The 19,467-nt window shown below is 43.0% G+C and overlaps 1 protein-coding gene across 1 annotated transcript in view; it reads right to left on the bottom strand.

Annotated features, from left to right (window-relative positions):
• LOC120057428 (protein turtle homolog B-like) overlaps positions 1-19,467 on the bottom strand; it is a 235,761-nt gene that overhangs the window by 25,824 nt on the left and 190,470 nt on the right. Inside the window, exons 13-17 of the mRNA XM_039006053.1 lie at positions 18,632-18,807; positions 18,020-18,246; positions 15,235-15,319; positions 6,241-6,405; positions 6,044-6,089 (exon numbers count right to left, since the gene is read on the bottom strand). Coding sequence (XP_038861981.1) covers positions 6,044-6,089; positions 6,241-6,405; positions 15,235-15,319; positions 18,020-18,246; positions 18,632-18,807 — 699 coding nt within the window. The remainder of the gene's footprint in view (positions 1-6,043; positions 6,090-6,240; positions 6,406-15,234; positions 15,320-18,019; positions 18,247-18,631; positions 18,808-19,467) is intronic.

The raw sequence follows: 19,467 nt of genomic DNA, 5'->3' as shown, positions 1-19,467 counted from the left end.
GGACAAGTCTCTGAAGGTCCTTGTGTGGCCCAGACAGAGCCCGGACTAGAAGCCAATCAAACATTGCTGGAAAGACCTGAAAATAGCTGTGCAGCGACACTCCCCATGCAACCTGACAGAGTTTAGAGGATCTGCAAAGAAGAATGGAAGAAACTCCCCAAATCGAGTTGTGCCTAGCTTGTAGCGTGATACCCTTAGAAGACTTGAGGCTGTAATCGCTTCCAAAGGTGCTTCAACAAAGTACTGAGTAAAGGGTCTAAATACTTATGTAAATGTTATATTTTCGTTTTTTTATACATTTGCAAAACTTTCTAAAAACGTGTTTTTGCTTTGTCATTATGGGGTATTGTGTGTAGATTGATGAGGGGGAAAAAACAATTTATGTAACAAAATGTGGAAAAAGTCAAGAGGTCTGATTACTTTCCGAATGCACTGTGTATATATATATATCTTTAATTGTTCTATTGCTCTAAAGTGACTTAGTGAACTGGAGTGCAATTGGCTCGTGCCAACATTTACAGAAGCCAATAATGACAGCTTGCCCTCCAAGAAAAATGAATTGTCCATAAATACCCCATTGACAACAATACATTAAACTTTGTTTTGAATTTCTGTTCTCTTTCTTCTGTGACTATGTTCAAGCCTTATAATATGTACAGTGATTAGAGAGATTTGGAAGATAACGTGCAAGTGCATAACCACAGCCAAGGCAAACTCCTTCACTTTTTCTTCAATGACTAGTGGATGGAAAGTATGCAATGTTGATGATGAGTACTGCATATTACACAAATAATAGGATCATATGTACAATGCAAGAGATTTCTGCTTGACATGGTGTGTAAACCATTAAGCCATATCCAAAAGTCATCAAAGGGGGCAGTTATTAGAACTGGGGGGAGAAGACACGCAAAAGACTGGTTCATTAAATTAATGAATTGAAGAACACGATCATTTATCTCATTAGGCTCAGTGAGCAGTTTGGTCAGTTGTTCTTTTCAAGTGTGATTTCAGAGTTTGGAAAATGTGTCAACTTGCCATGATAACGTTGATAAAGTGTTTCAGTGTACCATGGTAAACTGCTGAGCAGAGTAAAGCTAGTGCCTGTGGCCCAGGGTGCCACGCCCCCCACCCCCATTTTTTTTTTTGCCCTGCGGTATAATTTGCACTCTGGATGGCACTTTCAAGTGAATTTACTGCTGTATGCTAATACCCTTACATAAAATCCTGACCTTGAATGCAAACACTGTAACAAGACTTTTAGAATTGATTTATGATTTACCAAACCTACACTACCGGTCAAAGGTTTTAGAACACCTGCCCATCCAAGGGTTTTTCTTTATTTGTACTATTTTATACATTGTAGAATAATAGTGAAGACATCTGTCACGATTGTCATCGGGAGAAGGAGAAGAGAACCAAAGTGCAGCGTGGTACGTATTCATAATATTTTTAATAAAGATGAACACTCGAACAAAAAACAACAAAACGACAAACGAACAGTTCTACAAGGTGCAACTAAACACTAAACAGAAAATAACCACCCACAACTAACAGTGGGAAAACAGACTACCTAAGTATGGTTCTCAATCAGAGACAACGATTGACAGCTGCCTCTGATTGGGAACCATACCAGGCCAAACACAATAGAAATAGAAAACATAGACATACAAACATAGAATGCCCACCCACATCACACCCTGACCAAACAAAAAATAGAAACATACAAAGCAATCTACGGTCAGGGTGTGACAACATCAAAACTATGAAATAACCAATATGGAATCATGTAGTAACCAAAAAAGTGTTAAACAAATCAAAATATATTTTATATTTGAAATTCTTCAAATAGCCACCCTTTCCCTTGATGACAGCTTTGCACACTCTTGGCATTCTCTCAACCAGCTTCATGAGGCAGTCAATTGGAATTCATTTCAATTAACAGGTGTGCCTTGTTAAAAGTTCATTTGTGGAATTTATTTTCATTCTTAATGAGTTTGAGCCAATCAGTTGTGTTGTGACAAGGTAGGGGGGGTATACAGATGATAGCCCTATTTGGTTAAAGTCCAAGTCCATATTATGGCAAGAACAGCTCAAATAACCAAAGAGAAATGACAGTCCATCATTACATTGAACTTTGAACTTTGAAAGTTTCTTCAAGTGCAGTTGCAAAAACCATCAAGCGCTATGATGAAACTAGCTCTCATGAGGACCGCCACAGGACAGGAAGATCCAGAGTTACCACTGCTGCAGGGGATAAGTTCATTAGAGTTACCAGCCTCAGAAATTGCAGTCCAAATAAAAGCTTCACAGAGTTCAAGTAACCGACACATCTCAACATCAACTGTTCAGAGGAGACTGTGTGAATCAGGCCTTCATGATCGAATTGCTGCAAAGAAACCACTACTAAAGGACACCAATAATAAGAAGAGACTTGCTTGGGCCAAGAAACACGAGCAATGGACATTAAATTTGACCTTTGGTCTGCAGTGTCTTTGTGAGAAGCGGGGGGGGGGGGGGGGGGGTGCTTTTCTGGTGTACCGTCTGTGATTTATGTCGAATTCAAGGCACACTTAACCAGCATGGCTACCACATCATTCTGCAGCGATACACCATCCCATCTGGTTTGGGCTTAGTGGGACTATCATTTGTTTTTCAACAGGACAATGACCCAACACACCTCCAGGCTGTGTAAGGGCTATTTGACCAAGAAGGAGAGTGATGGAGTGCTGCATCAGATGACCTGGCCTCCACAATCCCCCAACCTCAACCAAATTGAGATGGTTTGGGATGAGTTGGACCGCAGAGTGAAGGAAAAGCAGCCAACAAGTGCTCTGCATATGTGGGAACTCCTTCAAGAATGTTGGAAAAGCATTCCAGGTGAAGCTGGTTGAGAGAATGCCAAGTGTGTGCAAAGCTGTCATCAAGGCAAAGGGTGACTATTTGAAGAATTTCAAATATAAAATATATTTTGATTTGTTTAACACTTTTTTTGGTTACTACATGATTCCATATGTGCTATTTCATAGTTTTGATGTCTTCAGTATTATTCTACAATGTAGAAAAAAGTAAAAATAAAGAAAAACCCTTAAATGAGTAGGTGTTCTAAAACTTTTGACCGGTAGTGTAAGCTGAAGCATTTAATGTGTGGAACAATCATAATTATATTGAAAAAATCCATCTAGCATTGATTAAGTTTCAAAATGTTATGGCCCACCTAAACTGTGTCGGTGCCCCACCTTGGCCGCCCCATTCAAAATGTTCTGGACACGCCACTGCACAGAAGCATGGGTAGTAAAGCCAGGGGCCAGGATGGTGTGAAGAAGCATGAGGGAGGCCCCAGGATCCAAATGAAAAAAGACAGCTAGGAAACATAATTCACAGCATGCATGTTTTTTACCATGTAAAACTTCAGTTCTTGCCAGCGCCAAAAAAGTATTCTCGACAAGGATCAAAGAACAACATTGTTGTCAGGGTAGGAAAGAGGAATAATGACAAATAAGAACAAGTCAGGGGATTCTGGAAACTCGCATGTACCAGCCGTACTTTGCTAGTGAGCCACTTTTCAACCGCAGCCTTTCAGCCAGATCCTCTGCTAACCTATAGTCATACACATAGTGAGCGTAGAGGAGATAGGCATAGGGGACAGAACAGAACATAGTCCAGGCTGAATACTTACGTTCTGGGGTGAAGTTTCCCTAGTTAGAGATCTAGGATCAGCTTCTGTCCCCAATTTCTAACCTTAACCGTAAGCACAAGCATTTCGCTACACTCGCATAACATCTGCTAACCATGTGTATGTGACCGACAAAATTTGATTTGATTTTAACCATTGGTTTGGAAAAGCAAAACTGACCCAACATCAGCGACCCAAGATCAGCAATTTCAATCTACACCAATACTAACACAGAGAGAGGGATTGATCTCCTTTCAGTATCTGAAGCTGGTCTCTGATCACAGCTTTCACCTGACTTCATATTTCATCCATGAACTGAGAATATGGGTTAGCAATAGCATGTTAGCGCTTGTGTGTGTCCTAGTGGTGTGATTTATAATTGCACACCATCTAGGTTGGATTAGCCTATGCACGGTTGCCAGAAAAGAGCTAAAATCTGTTTTTAAGGGATACAGTATTTTCAACCTATCTTCCGTTTCCCGTGAAAAATGGGTGTGGGAACATTGCTCAGGCGTTTTTTTCCGCCTGCTACGTAAGGTTAAGGTTGAGTTATCAGGGGAGAAAAAAAGTTTACTTTGGACTATATAACCTATTGCCCTTTTCACACTATTACTGAGCCGGGCCATGACAAGCCGAGCTGTACTAGGCTGGCCTGGTTACATACCCACCATAGTTGCTGGAAGTTTGCAGGATAGGACAATGTGGAAGGAAAACATCCAAACCAGCACAGTACGGTTCGGGTCGACACTTTAGTGTTAAAAGGGTCAAATGGAGTCCCAAGACGAGGGCTAAAGACAGGAATCACAATCAAGTGGCAGCTTTTGAAAAAATAACAGGCTACAGTGACAAATCGGATACTTACCTGTTACTTTTTTTTTTTTTACCTCTTACCTAACATTTAAAACACCACAACTTTACAGACATAACACATTCTCTTCTCCTAAATGTTGGTTGTACGTCCTGTTGCAATGTTAGTACCACTACATTTTACATTTTAGTCATTTAGCAGACGCTCTTATCCAGAGCGACTTACAGTAGAGTGCATACATTTTATTACATTTTTTACATACTGAGACAAGGATATCCCTACCGGCCAAACCCTCCCTAACCCGGACGACACTATGCCAATTGTGCGTCGCCCCACGGACCTCCCGGTTGCGGCCGGCTGCGACAGAGCCTGGGCGCGAACCCAGCTCAGCCTGGGCGCGAACCCAGAGACTCTGGTGGCGCAGCTAGCACTGCGATGCAGTGCCCTAGACCACTGCGCCACCCGGGAGGCGCACTACCCCAGGAGTTCAACAAAACATGCTCTGTAAGTGAGTGGATCAAAAAATACTTCCATGGAATGCAGCTCAACAACATATGCTTGTTCAGTCCTCAAAGCCCACAGAAGGAATGAGTTTGAGAAAGAGAGAATCTATGTGGCAATTAAGATGCTATTTTAATGAGGCCACAGTAGCCAAATGAGGCCCTTGGAAAGATCTGAGGGAGAGCCATTTCTCCAATCCAACAGTTTGTCATACCTCTGAAGCACCGCCCTCAAATAATTATCAAACGTTCTGCCTTTAATGTCAGGGATTTTTGATTGATGTCTCTATGTAGGATTGTTTTCTTTTGATACTAAAATACTTGGGTTGCGTCTCAAATTATATCAAATTATACCCTATTCCCTTTATAGTGCACTACTTTTTTTTTACCAGCACCCCATATGGCTCTGGTCAAACGTAATGCACCATATAGGGAACACACACACAAAGACTTGGTTGCTAGATTAGACACCAATGTTTGTGAACACGGCCATGACAACCTCTCTGTGACCAAGAGGTATTGATCGTTCAGTCCCACTGTTATTAGGAAAACAAGGTCAACAACGATGAATTGAACTTTCTGGGCCATGACAAAAGACAAGCTTGTGTACAAGCTCAGCTCTACTAGTCCATTAAGATTACATGAAGGAAAACATGTAGCTGAAAGTGTTTTCTCTAGGCCGCAATTTGTTGGGAATTATCGACAACATGATTTGAATTTGGTAAATGTTTATAAAATATGAGTTGTATTTTTTCAATATCATATTGAGCATTTACTGTACGCGACAAGTATCGTTCCAAATATGACCGTTAAAAAGCAAGTATGGGCTTTGCTGAGATGAACTATGGGTAATGGCTAGCTACACAGTGACCGCCCCCTGTCCGTCAATATCTGGCCAATCGCTGGCCAGTAATTGGTGGTCCTGCCAATAAGCTTTCTCTATTTGATGGGCGTGTCTGCTAGAATCCTTGAGTTGTGATGCAGTGCACCCTGCCCTTGATTTGCATAATTTGCAACGAAGTAAGAAAAAGAGAAAAGCGTTGTTGGCTTAGGGTTACTTACGGAGTTTCCACACTTTTTCTGCAGTGTGTTATCGAGAGAGGGGGGTCTGAAAAAGAGGTGGGGGGGATTAATTCAATGTTTAATTTGATGTCAATTCAAAGAAATGTCAAGAGAGCTCTATATTGCTATATCAGCTGTCAAATCATGTGTATGTGTGTCTGTCTGTAAATCCTTGTGTGTCTCTATGTGTGTCTCACCTCTCCTCCTCTTGAGCTTTCGTCGGCGCTGCTTGTTGACGAAGCAGGCTGCCAGTGTGCTAAAGAGGACAGCAGCTGCCAGGAAACAGATGGTAGCCACGATGCCAGCCACCACCGGCCGCGCCAGCCCCCCCTCATCCACCATTTCCGGGGGTGGGAAGAAGTCTGGGGGAGAATAGGGGGGTGTGTGAAAGAGAGAAAGAGAGAGAGAGGGGCGGGAGGGGAGAAAGAGTGTTTTGGGGGGGTGTAGGATAGGTGGAGGGGGAGAGAGGGAGAGAGAGTGAGAGTTTGAGAGCGAGACATGACATGACTTGTCTGCCTGGAGGCTATAGGCTTGGACAGGTTTTTGACCCAAAACAATACTGTGACCGATATCCAAATCAAATCAAATCAAATCAAATTTTATTTGTCACATACACATGGTTAGCAGATGTTAATGCGAGTGTAGCGAAATGCTTGTGCTTCTAGTTCCGACAATGCAGTAATAACCAACAAGTAATCTAACCTAACAATTCCACAACTACTACCTTATACACACAAGTGTAAAGGGATAAACAATATGTACATAAAGATATATGAATGAGTGATGGTACAGAATGGCATAGGCAAGATGCAGTAGATGGTATAGAGTACAGAATATACATATGAGATGAGTAATGTAGGGTATGTAAACATAAAGTGGCATAGTTTATTAAAGTGGCTAGTGATACATGTATTACATAAAGATGGCAAGATGCAGTAGATGATATAGAGTACAGTATATACATATACATATGAGATGAGTAATGTAGGGTATGTAAACATTATATTAAGTGGCATTGTTTAAAGTGGCTAGTGGTACATTTTTACATAATTTCCATCAATTCCCATTATTAAAGTGGCTGGAGTTGAGTCAGTATATTGGCAGCGGCCACTAAATGTTAGTGGTGGCTGTTTAACAGTCTGATGGCCTTGAGATAGAAGCTGTTTTTCAGTCTCTCGGTCCCTGCTTTGATGCACCTGTACTGACCTCGCCTTCTGGATGATAGCGGGGTGAACAGGCAGTGGCTTGGGTGGTTGTTGTCCTTGATGATCTTTATGGCCTTCCTGTGACATCGGGTGGTGTAGGTGTCCTGGAGGGCAGGTAGTTTGCCCCCGGTGATGCGTTGTGCAGACCTCACTACCCTCTGGAGAGCCTTACGGTTGTGGGCGGAGCAGTTGCCGTACCAGGCGGTGATACAGCCCGACAGGATGCTCTCGATTGTGCATCTGTAGAAGTTTGTGAGTGCTTTTGGTGACAAGCCGAATTTCTTCAGCCTCCTGAGGTTGAAGAGGTGCTGCTGCGCCTTCTTCACAACGCTGTCTGTGTGGGTGGACCAATTCAGTTTGTCCGTGATGTGTACACCGAGGAACTTAAAACTTTCCACCTTCTCCACTACTGTCCCGTCGATGTGGATAGGGGGGTGCTCCCTCTGCTGTTTCCTGAAGTCCACAATCATCTCCTTTGTTTTGTTGACGTTGAGTGTGAGGTTATTTTCCTGACACCACACTCCGAGGGCCCTCACCTCCTCCCTGTAGGCCGTCTCGTCGTTGTTGGTAATCAAGCCTACCACTGTAGTGTCATCCGCAAACTTGATGATTGAGTTGGAGGCGTGCATGGCCACGCAGTCGTGGGTGAACAGGGAGTACAGGAGAGGGCTCAGAACGCACCCTTGTGGGGCCCCAGTGTTGAGGATCAGCGGGGTGGAGATGTTGTTACCTACCCTCACCACCTGGGGGCGGCCCGTCAGGAAGTCCAGGACCCAGTTGCACAGGGCGGGGTCGAGACCCAGGGTCTCGAGCTTGATGACGAGTTTGGAGGGTACTATGGTGTTAAATGCTGAGCTGTAGTCGATGAACAGCATTCTCACATAGGTATTCCTCTAGTCCAGATGGGTTAGGGCAGTGTGCAGTGTGGTTGCGATTGCGTCGTCTGTGGACCTATTGGGTCGGTAAGCAAATTGGAGTGGGTCTAGGGTGTCCGGTAGGGTGGAGGTGATATGGTCCTTGACTAGTCTCTCAAAGCACTTCATGATGACGGAAGTGAGTGCTACGGGGCGGTAGTCGTTTAGCTCAGTTACCTTAGCTTTCTTGGGAACAGGAACAATGGTGGCCCTCTTGAAGCATGTGGGAACAGCAGACTGGGATAAGGATTGTTTGAATATGTCCGTAAACACACCAGCCAGCTGGTCTGCGCATGCTCTGAGGACGCGGCTGGGAATGCCGTCTGGGCCTGCAGCCTTGCGAGGGTTAACACGTTTAAATGTTTTACTCACCTCGGCTGCAGTGAAGGAGAGCCCGCAGGTTTTGGTAGCGGGCCGTGTCAGTGGCACTGTATTGTCCTCAAAGCAAGCAAAAAAGTTATTTAGCCTGTCTGGGAGCAAGACATCCTGGTCCGCGACGGGGCTGGTTTTCTTTTTGTAATCCGTGATTGACTGTAGACCCTGCCACATACCTCTTGTGTCTGAGCTGTTGAATTGCGACTCTATTTTGTCTCTATACTGGGACTTAGCTTGTTTGATTGCCTTGCGGAGAGAATAGCTACACTGTTTGTATTCGGTCATGTTTCCGGTCACCTTGCCCTGGTTAAAAGCAGTGGTTCGCGCTTTCAGTTTCACGCGAATGCTGCCGTCAATCCACGGTTTCTGGTTTGGGAATGTTTTAATCGTTGCTGTGGGTACGACATCGTCAATGCACTTTCTAATGAACTCGCTCACCGAATCAGCGTATTCGTCAATATTGTTGTTGGACGCAATGCGGAACAAATTCCAATCCGCGTGATCGAAGCAGTCTTGAAGCGTGGAATCAGATTGGTCGGACCAGCGTTGAACAGACCTGAGCGAGGGAGCTTGTTGTTTTAGTTTCTGTTTGTAGGCTGGAAGCAACAAAATGGAGTCGTGGTCAGCTTTTCCGAAAGGAGGGCGGGGGAGGGCCTTATATGCGTCGCGGAAGTTAGTATAACAATGATCCAAGGTTTTACCAGCCCTGGTAGCACAATCGATATGCTGATAGAATTTAGGGAGTTTTGTTTTCAGATTAGCCTTGTTAAAATCCCCAGCTACGATGAATGCAGCCTCAGGGTGTGTGGTTTCCAGTTTACAAAGAGTCAGATAAAGTTCGTTCAGGGCCATCGATGTGTCTGCTTGGGGGGGAATATATACGGCTGTGATTATAATCGAAGAGAATTCCCTTGGTAGATAATGCGGTCGACATTTGATTGTGAGGAATTCTAGATCAGGTGAACAGAATGACTTGAATTCCTGTATGTTGTTATGATCACACCACGTCTCGTTAATCATAAGGCATACACCCCCGCCCCTCTTCTTACCAGAAAGATGTATGTTTCTGTCGGCGCGATGCGTGAAGAAACCAGCTGGCTGCACCGACTCCGTTAGCGTCTCTTGAGTTAGCCATGTTTCCGTGAAGCAGAGAACGTTACAATCTCTGATGTCTCTCTGGAATGTTACCCTTGCTCGGATTTCATCAACCTTATTGTCAAGAGACTGGACATTGGCGAGTAGTATGCTAGGGAGTGGAGCGCGATGTGCCCGTCTCCGAAGCCTGACCAGGAGACCGCTACGTTTGCCCCTTTTACGGCGTCGCATAGGGTCGCCGGCTGGGATCAGATCCATTGTATTGGGTGGAAGGCAAAACGCTGGATCCGTTTCGGGAAAGTCATATTCCTGGTTGTAACGGTGGTGAGTTGACGTTGCTCTTATATTCAGTAGTTCCTCCCGACTGTATGTAATGAAACCTAAGATTACCTGGGGTACCAATGTAAGGAATAACACATAAAAAAACAAAATACTGCATATTTTCCAAGGAACGCGAAGCGAGGCGGCCATCTCGGTCGGCGCCGGAAGTAGGAATAATAATAAGTATAATAAGTATATTCCACAATAATAAGTATATTCACTTTATATTGGTATAGTAAACTAAGCATATTGGTATATTAGAAACCAAATCTTTCCAGTCTAGCCATTAAACATGCAATCTTGTGAGCAAGAAAAGTGTATTACATTGTTTAAATGACTTGAGTAACTCTACATAGCCTTTGTACTAGGCTTGGACTTTAAGGAGAATGTAACTGATTACTACGTATGGGAGGGCCTGACATCTGACATCTGCAGGCCTCTATCAGTCACCACACCAACTGTGTGTGTGTTCATGTCCGTGTGTGTGTGTGTCTGTGTGTATGTGTCTAGCTGGCTCCTGCCAATCACCACACCAACTGGCCGTCCAATTCACCTGATTCAGCGACTCATCATTTATTGTCCTGAATCGATAGACACTTAGTGGAAATGGATTAGGAAACTCCTTTCCTCATCTACTATCCTTTCATGACCACAGACTGTCTAGATGACTGGATAGTGAATTAGTTCTCGCCCTCCTCATTTTATCTTGGGGAGAATTTGAAATATCAACATTCAGCAAGACTGTGATCAAATACTGTTAAAAAAATGTAGTACAAGTATTTCATCAGGAGGGGGCAGCAAAGTACTTCCAAGTTTAGGAAGTAAACTCTTGTGAATTATGGTGGAAATTACAAGATTATGTTATAATGCTGTAATTGCATCAAATGGTTGTTTATGCAACAGAATAAGGGGTTATTAGAATGCTCATTTGTATGTGTTCTACTGAGGATGGGCCTCTGGAAGATGTACGATGTCTTTGAGTGATACCGCATTCCAGAGCATGAGTTAATGTTTCTGTTCTTTTAGGTACCATGGAGAGATGGCTCCAGGATGGAGTTGGGAGGACAGACACTGGTCTCTACACAATGAGTTCTCATGTTTTTAGAGCAGATACTGTCTGCTGTGAATTATAAGTATATTTCATACAAATCTTAACCTTGAGACCCATTCCATACAGTACATCTGTTGCGTGTCATGTAGACTGAAGGAGGATGGACTTTGCTATAAAATGCTGTGGCTCAAACCAGCTCATTGAGTTCTCAGTGATCACCTCCAGGGGTGATTACCGACCAGCTCGATTACTGCACTAATTAAATAGTAAAGTTTGATTGTTTTGAAGAAATCTTAAAAGTCTCTCCTTTTGATTACAATAATTCCACCACAGAATTGTTTGCAGCTCTGGCGATGCTTTCACAGTGGCTCACAGTCACAATTTCTGTGACAATATATTCCCTGTGACCTCCACACCAGAACAACATCACAGGGTAGAGAGTATTTCAACCTGACAGCACTGAAGATGGACATCTTATGTGGAATGTCCATAGGAGGAATATGAACAAGGGTTTTGTGATGTCATACTTTTCAGGCTGTTCCAGGAAGTATTCGTGCCTGGTCCCAGATGTGTTAGTGCTGTCTTGCTAACTCCTATGGTCATTGTCACGTTTGACACTTAAGAATTGGCAATCCCTCTGGATCTCTTACAATATACACCACCAGTCAAAAGTTTTAGAACACCAACTCATTCAAGGGTTTTTCTTTATTTTTACTATTTTCTACATTGTAGAATATTAGTGAAGACATAACAACTATGAAATAACACATATGGAATCATGTTGTAACCAAACAAGTGTTAAACAAATTAAAATATATTTTATATTTGAGATTCTTCAAATAGCCACCCTTTGCCTTGATGACAGCTTTGCACACTCTTGGCATTCTCTCAAGCAGCTTCATGAGGTAGTCACTTGGAATGCGTTTAATTTAACTTTTTATGGCTGCAGGGGCAGTATTGAGTAGCTCTGATTAAAGGTGCCCATTTCAAACGGCCTCGTACTCAATTCTTGCTCGTACAATATGCATATTATTGTTATTATTGGATAGAAAACACTCTCTAGTTTCTATAGCCGTTTGAATTATGTCTCTGAGTGGAACAGAACTCATTCTACAGCACTTTTCCTGACAGGGAGTGAGATTTCAGAAATCTTGGCCTCTGGTCCCAGGTCAGTTTTAATGTCCCTGTAAATGCTATGAGGATACAAACACTGCCCACGCCTTCCTCTAGATGTCAGTAAGAGGTGACAATTTGAATGGAGTCGATTGCGCAATCAGGGCCTGTATAAAAGAGCACAAGGCGGAAGTGGCTTTCTTTTCCTGCTGCGCCTGACGCACGATGGACGTCGGACCTGCTCTCTTTCCAAGCTTTGGTTTAGCCACTTATATATCGCCGGTCATGTTTTTACTCGTTATAGGTGTTAAAAACATCATAAGGTAGTTAATTTAAACCGTTTTATAGCAATTTATATCCGTTTAGTGCGATTTTGAGGCAATTCTTTGTGATGCACTTTGAAGCGCCGGGCACGTTTCCAGTACCGGTCGAACGTTAGTGGGCATTTCGACGGACAAGAGGACATCTTCCGACCAAAAGACGATTAGACCGGAGAAAGGATACATTGCCCAAGATTCTGATGGAAGATCAGCTCATAGTAAGAAATATTTAAGATGATAAATCGTTGTTCTGTAGAAAAATGTTAAACGCATATTCCGCCATTTTTTTTGGTATAGCTTCGCTTGGCGAACCCTGTATTGCACAGTAAGGATAATTTTAGAAATGTAATTCAGCGATTGCATTAAGAACTAATTTGTCTTTCGATAGCTGTCCAACTTATATTTTTTTAGTCAAGTTTATGAATAGTTATTCATGAGACAAGATCACTGTCAAAGATGGCGCCCGACATTTTCAGGCCAGTTTTGCTAGTATTGTCATTGTATAACCACGTTTTTTTGTGGCTAAATATGCACATTTTCGAACAAACTCTATATGTATGTTGTAATATGATGTTACAGGAGTGTCATCGGAAGAATTCTGAGAAGGTTAGTGAAAAAATTAATATATTTTGGCGATGATAACGTTATCGCTCTCTTTGGCTTGAATCAATGCTCGGGTAACGTTTGCACATGTGGTATGCTAATATAACGATTTATTGTGTTTTCGCTGTAAAACACTTAGAAAATCTGAAATGTTGTCTGAATTCACAAGATCTGTGTCTTTCCATTGCTATGAGCTGTGTATTTTTAAGAAATGTTTTATGATGAGTAAATTGGTAATACACGTTGCTCTCTGTAGTAATTCTAGTCGCTTTGGTGAGATTTGTGATGGTGGCTGCAATGGCAAACTATGATTTATACCTGAAATATGCACATTTTTCTAACAAAACCTATGCTATACAATAAATATGTTATCAGACTATCATCTGATGAAGTTTTTTCTTGGTTAGTGGCTATTTCTATCTTTATTTGGTCGAATTGGTGATAGCACCTGATGGAGTAAGAAACTGATGGAGTTAGAAAAGTGGTGTCTTTTGCTAACGTGGTTAGCTAATAGATTTACATATTTTGTCTTCCCTGTAAAACATTTTAAAAATCTGAAATGGTGGCTTTATTCACAAGATGTGTATCTTTCATATGCTGTATTGGACTTGTTAATGTGTGAAAGTTAAATATTTAAAAAATATATTTTTTTGAATTTCGCGCCCTGCACTTTGAGCTGGATGTTGTCATAGGTGTACCGACCTCGGGCTTGCAGCCATAAGAAGTTAACAGGTGTGCCTTGTTCAAAGTTAATTTGTGGAATTTCTTTCCTTCTTAATGCGTTTGAGCCAATCAGTTGTGTTGTGACAAGGTAGGGGTGGTATACAGAAGATAGATTTGGTAAAAGTCCATATTATGGCAAGAACAGCTCAAATAAGCAAAGAGAAATGACTGTCCATCATCACTTTAAGACATAAAGGTCAGTCAATACGGAAAATTAGTACAGTCGCAAAAACCATCACGCACTATGATGAAACTGGCTCTTATGAGGACCGCCACAGGAATGGAAGACCCAGAGTTACCTCTGCTGCAGAGGATAAGTTCATTAGAGTTACCAGCCTCAGAAATTGCAGCCCAAATAAATGCTTCACAGAGTTCAAGTAATCAGGCCTTCATGGTCAAATTGCTACAAAGAAACCACTACTAAAGGACACCAATAATAAGAAGAGACTTGCTTGGGTTAAGAAACACGAGCAATGTACATTAGACCGATGGAAATTTGAAGATTTTTGGTTCCAACAGCCGTGTCTTTGTGACACGTGATGTGGGTGAACGGATGATCTCTGCATGTGTATTTCCCACTGTAAAGCATGGAGGAGGAGGTGTTATGGTGTGGGGGTGCTTTGCTGGTGAGACTGTCTATGATTTATTTAGAATTCAAGGCACACTTAACCAGCATGGCTACAACAGCATTCTGCAGCGATACGCCATCCCATCTGGTTTGTTTTTCAAACAGAACGATGACCCAACACACCTCCAGGCTGTGTAAGTGCTATTTGACCAAGAAGGAGAGTGATGGAGTGCTGCATCAGATGACCTGGCCTCCACAATCACCCGACCTCAACCAAAATGAGATGGTTTGGGATGAGTCGGACCGCAGAATGAAAGAAAAGCAGCCAACAAGTGCTCAGCATATGTGGGAACTCCTTCAAGACGGTTGGAAAAGCATTCCAGGTGAAGCTGGTTTGAGAGAATGCCAAGAGTGTGCAAAGCTGTCATCAAGGCAAAGGGTGGCTATTTGAAGAATCTCAAATATAAAATATATTTTGATTTGTTTAACACATTCTTGTTTACTACATGATTCCATATGTGTTATTTCATAGTTTTGATGTCTTCATTATTATTCTACAATGTAGAAAAAAGTAAAAATAAAGAAAAACACTTGAATGAGTAGGTGTTCAAAAACCTTTTACCGGTAGTGTATATTTTGTATGATCATTTTATACAGTTTTGTGGGATTTAAATCGGTCATTAAATTACCACTCACCAAATTACATTAGTTTTTTTTAACAGGATGAATCCCTACAATTATTTCCCCATTTGCTTTGTTTTGTCATGTTTTCAGTTAATGTCTGCCATATCTCAATTTTAGTCTACCACTTGCCCCATGCCTCTGTCTCTCAAATCCTAGACATGTTTTGTGTGATGAAGGGGTGTCCATAGACGTTTATGAGGAGGTGTGTTGTTCACTCACCTGTACTGGACACTCCTACTGTGTTACTGGGCTCGCTGACCAGTTCCTCCATGACTGCTATGACCCGGAACTCATACCACGCCTCCTAAGTCACACACACCAGGGAGATGAGAGTAAGACAGGGGCAGAGGAAACACTGTATTTGTGTGTGTGTTAGTGAAACATCTGTTTAATGTTGAACTCTGTCATTCATGTTGTAGTCTGTCCCATTCTTCTTAGAGTCAATAAAAACTATTGTTTACAAAAAATAAACCAGTTTGTTCGTTTTAGGAGGAAATCCACAAGGAAATCTACCTGTCAAAGTGGGCATGAAAATGTTTCGCATCACTAACAGTATGTTAGTGAAGAAGTAAAAAGGCAGAGCAACAAATAGACAATCCCTCGTGGTCCAATTACCTCAATAGCTTGAGTAAAACGCGAGCTGCAGGAATGTGCTACAGTATAGGTGTAATGAGTGATAGAGACGTGTGAGTGGGTGTTGGGAGTCATGCTAGAATAAAGTACCTGCATTGAATGTATCCGCGTCCCAAATGGCACCCTATTCCATTTATAGTGCTGATATGGTATTTAGTATCCTACTTGCGCCGTGGTCAAAAGTAGTGCACTATAAAATAAATAGGGTGCCATTTGGGATGCACCCTGTGACTGATGGCTGAATGAGACAAGAAAACACTAAACATTTCACGCCAGGAGCGCAATCCGACATACAACAAAGGAATATAGATTTTTTTCAACATTGGTGGAAAAATACATTTCTATACTTTAACACATCACTCTCCCCAGATGGTGTACTTATGTGAGACTAAGGATGCATTCCAAATGGCACCCTAAACCCTATACAGTGCACTTCTTTTAACAAGAGCCCTGTGAGGGAATAGGGAATTTGGTACTATTTGAGAAGTATCCTAAAATGTTTTATGACTTCTTTGAGATATCAGATTGGGCTGACAAGGAAGATAAAATAATAATTTTCATATACACTGAGCATTCAAAACATTAGGAACACCTTCCTAATATTGAGTTGCACCCCATTTTGCCCTCAGAACAGGCAAAATGTTTCAGGGCATGGACTCTACAAGGGGTCGAATGCGTTCCACAGGGATGCTGGCCCATGTTGACTCCAATGCTTCCTACAGTTGTGTCAAGTTGACTGGATGAGCATGAAAACCAAGCAGCATTGCGCATGGCATCTACTAACATACCCCGTTCAAAAGGCACTTAAATCTTTTGCCATGGTACACATACACAATCCATGTCTCAATTGTCTCAAGGCTTAAAAATCCTTCTTTAACCTGTCTCCTCCCCTTCATCTACACTGACTGAAGTGGATTTAACAGGTGACCTCAATAAGGGATCATAGCTTCACCTGGTCAGTCTTTGTCATGGAAAGAGCAGATTTTCCTAATGTTTTGTACACTCAGTGTAACATTATATAGTTGGTCCTTTGAAGAACACATTTTTTTTAAACTCCCATCCCCAATCATCATACACTATATATACAAAAGTATGTGGACACCCCTTCAAATGAGTGAAGAGGTGTCCTACGTGGCTATTTTAGCCACATCCGTTGCTGACAGGGGTATAAAATCGAATACACCGCCATGCAATCTCCACAGACAAACATTGGGAGTAGAATGGCCTTACTGGAGCTCAATGACTTTCAACATGACACCGTCATAGGATGCCACCTTTCCGACAAGTCAGTTTGTCAAATCTCTGCCCTGCTAGAGCTGCCCCGGTCAACTGCAAGTGCTGTTATTGTGAAGTGGAAACGTCTAGGAGCAACAACAGCTCAGCTCCGAAGTGGTAGGCCACACAAGCTCACAGAACAGGCCCGGCGAGTGCCGAAGCGCGTAGCCTGTAAGAATCGACTGTCTTCGGTTGCAATACTCACTACCGAGTTCCAAACTGCCTCTGGAAGCAATGTCAGCACAAGAACTGTTCGTCGGGAGGTTCATGAAATGGGTTTCTATGGCCGAGCAGCCGCACACAATCCTAAGATCACCATGCACAATGCCAAGCGTTGGGTGGAGTGGTGTAAAGCTCACCACCATTGGAGTCTGGAGCAGTGGAAACGTGTTCTCTGGAGTGATGAATCACGCTTCACAATCTGGCAGTCCGAGACAAATCTGTGTTTGGCGGATGCCAGAAGAACCCTACCTGCCCGAATGCATAGTGCCAACATAGTGCCAACCTCCCAGTGAAGGGGAATCCTAACGCTACAGCATACAATGACATTCTAGATGATTCTGTGCTTCCAACTTTGTGAAGACCCTTTGCTGTTTCAGCATGACAATGGCAGGCACAAAGCGAGGTCCATACAGAAATGGTTTGTCGGAATTGGTGTGGAAGGACTTGACTGGCCTGCACAGAGCCCTGACCTCAACCCCATTGAACATCTTTGGGATGAATTGGAACGCCGACTGCGAGCCAGGCCTAATCGCCCAACATCAGTGCCTGACCTCACTAATGCTCTTGTGGCTGAATGGAAGCAAGTCCCTGCAGAAATTTTCCAACATCTAGTGGAAAGCGTTCCCAGAAGAGTGGAGGCTGTTATAGCATCAAAGGGGGGACCAACTCCATATTAATGCCCATGATTTTGGAATGAGATGTTCGACGAGCAGGTGTCCACATACTTTTGGTCATGTAGTGTAGTCATAACCATAGTGTTGGATGAAGGTGTGTTAATGAGCTTGGCTGGAATTAAAGCCTGTGCCCACACCAGCCATGCGGATAACTGTCCACCCGTCATTCTGTATGAAACAGTGTTTATACAGTAAGCTACCTGAATGAGATCTCTGGCTAGCAGCTCTGTCTCTCCAGCGGGGATGGCATCATCCAGGACATCCCACCTCTCCCCTAGGCGGAACTCCATGACGTAGCGCTCGATCGGAGCCGTGTGGTTGGCTGGCGGGATCCACATGAGCAAGACGCCCTGCTGCGTCCGATTGGCTATGAGGCATCGTGGTGGGGTAAGCAGCACCAGTGGTTCAGGGGTACTTATAGGAAAAACTGGACGGAGAGAAAAAAGGAGAGAGAGAGACAGAGGGGGAGAGTTGGAAAGAGAAAGAGAGACTGAGAGAGGTTAGAAAGCTGTATTTCAAATGCAGTAGCAGTGTAACTGCAATTGTTGGTACGAGTTCTTTAGAAAGTCGATGAGCAACTTTTAAACCACAACACATTGCTACTACAGCTGCTGCCACAACACCACTGTCTACATCACTATTAACAACAAAACCACACATCATTCAATTAATTACCATCACAACTTTTCCCTTGCTGCCATCTTGTACTTACAACACACAGTTCTGTTGTGTTCCCGCCAGGTAAGGTCACTCTTACCTCACTCTCTTAGGTCATATACTGTAGGTCAGAGGTGAATACCGTGAATACCCACCTAGTGTGTTCACAGTAACAACCTCGCTGAAGGGGCCCGTACCCAGCTTGTTATGCGCAAGGACACTGAACTGGTAGGCCGTCTGGGGCTCCAGGCCGGGCACTACCAGCCATGTCTGGCCAGAAGGCACGGCTATAGACAGCCAATCATGTGGGCCCAGCTGCTCCCTCTTCACCCTGCAAGGTGGAGGGGGACGATAGGAGAACAGGCATGGGAGAGGGGGATGAGGGAAATACACATAGGAGTGGATATGTAGAGGGCCTAGACTTTTAGTAATTTTAGTCATTTCAGTAACGGTCATTTCTATCCTGTCAGTTCTGTAAAAAGATTTTGTCCGGTCAGTTCAGTAACAGGATTTCTGGAATGACATTTCAGTGACACACCATTGCAGTTGCAGTCAGTGATGTCATTGTGTCTGTATCATTTCAGTAAGATCATTTGTTAGAACATTTCATTTACAGAATGTCATTTCACAGTATTTCAGTCAAATAATTTCACACAGTAATACAGTTGATGGTGGTAAGCCCATGCTGCGCTCAGCCGTGCAAATTCCCATTGAAGCTAAAGATGGACCATGCGTTAGATTCAACACCACTTTTCTGACTTTCACTGCAACAGATCTCCCTGAAAAAGTCATATGGGTGAATGAGTTCTTCTACTTTCCAGTGAGTATGCATGGCATCAGTCTCTGTTCATATTGTAACATAGTGTAGTCCTAAATACATAGCAACGTATGAGACCACTGTGGGACCGTGGGTTTATCTCACTATAAACATGGTTCAGAAAGATAACACTATACACCAACATGTATATCAACCTGAGGGGAGAGTCATGAT

The sequence above is a fragment of the Salvelinus namaycush genome, chromosome 12 (assembly GCF_016432855.1).
Source record: "Salvelinus namaycush isolate Seneca chromosome 12, SaNama_1.0, whole genome shotgun sequence".
Classification (NCBI taxonomy): Eukaryota; Metazoa; Chordata; class Actinopteri; order Salmoniformes; family Salmonidae; genus Salvelinus; species Salvelinus namaycush.
Note: the sequence above shows the minus strand (reverse complement) of the source record. Positions and strands in the feature narration are given on the sequence as shown.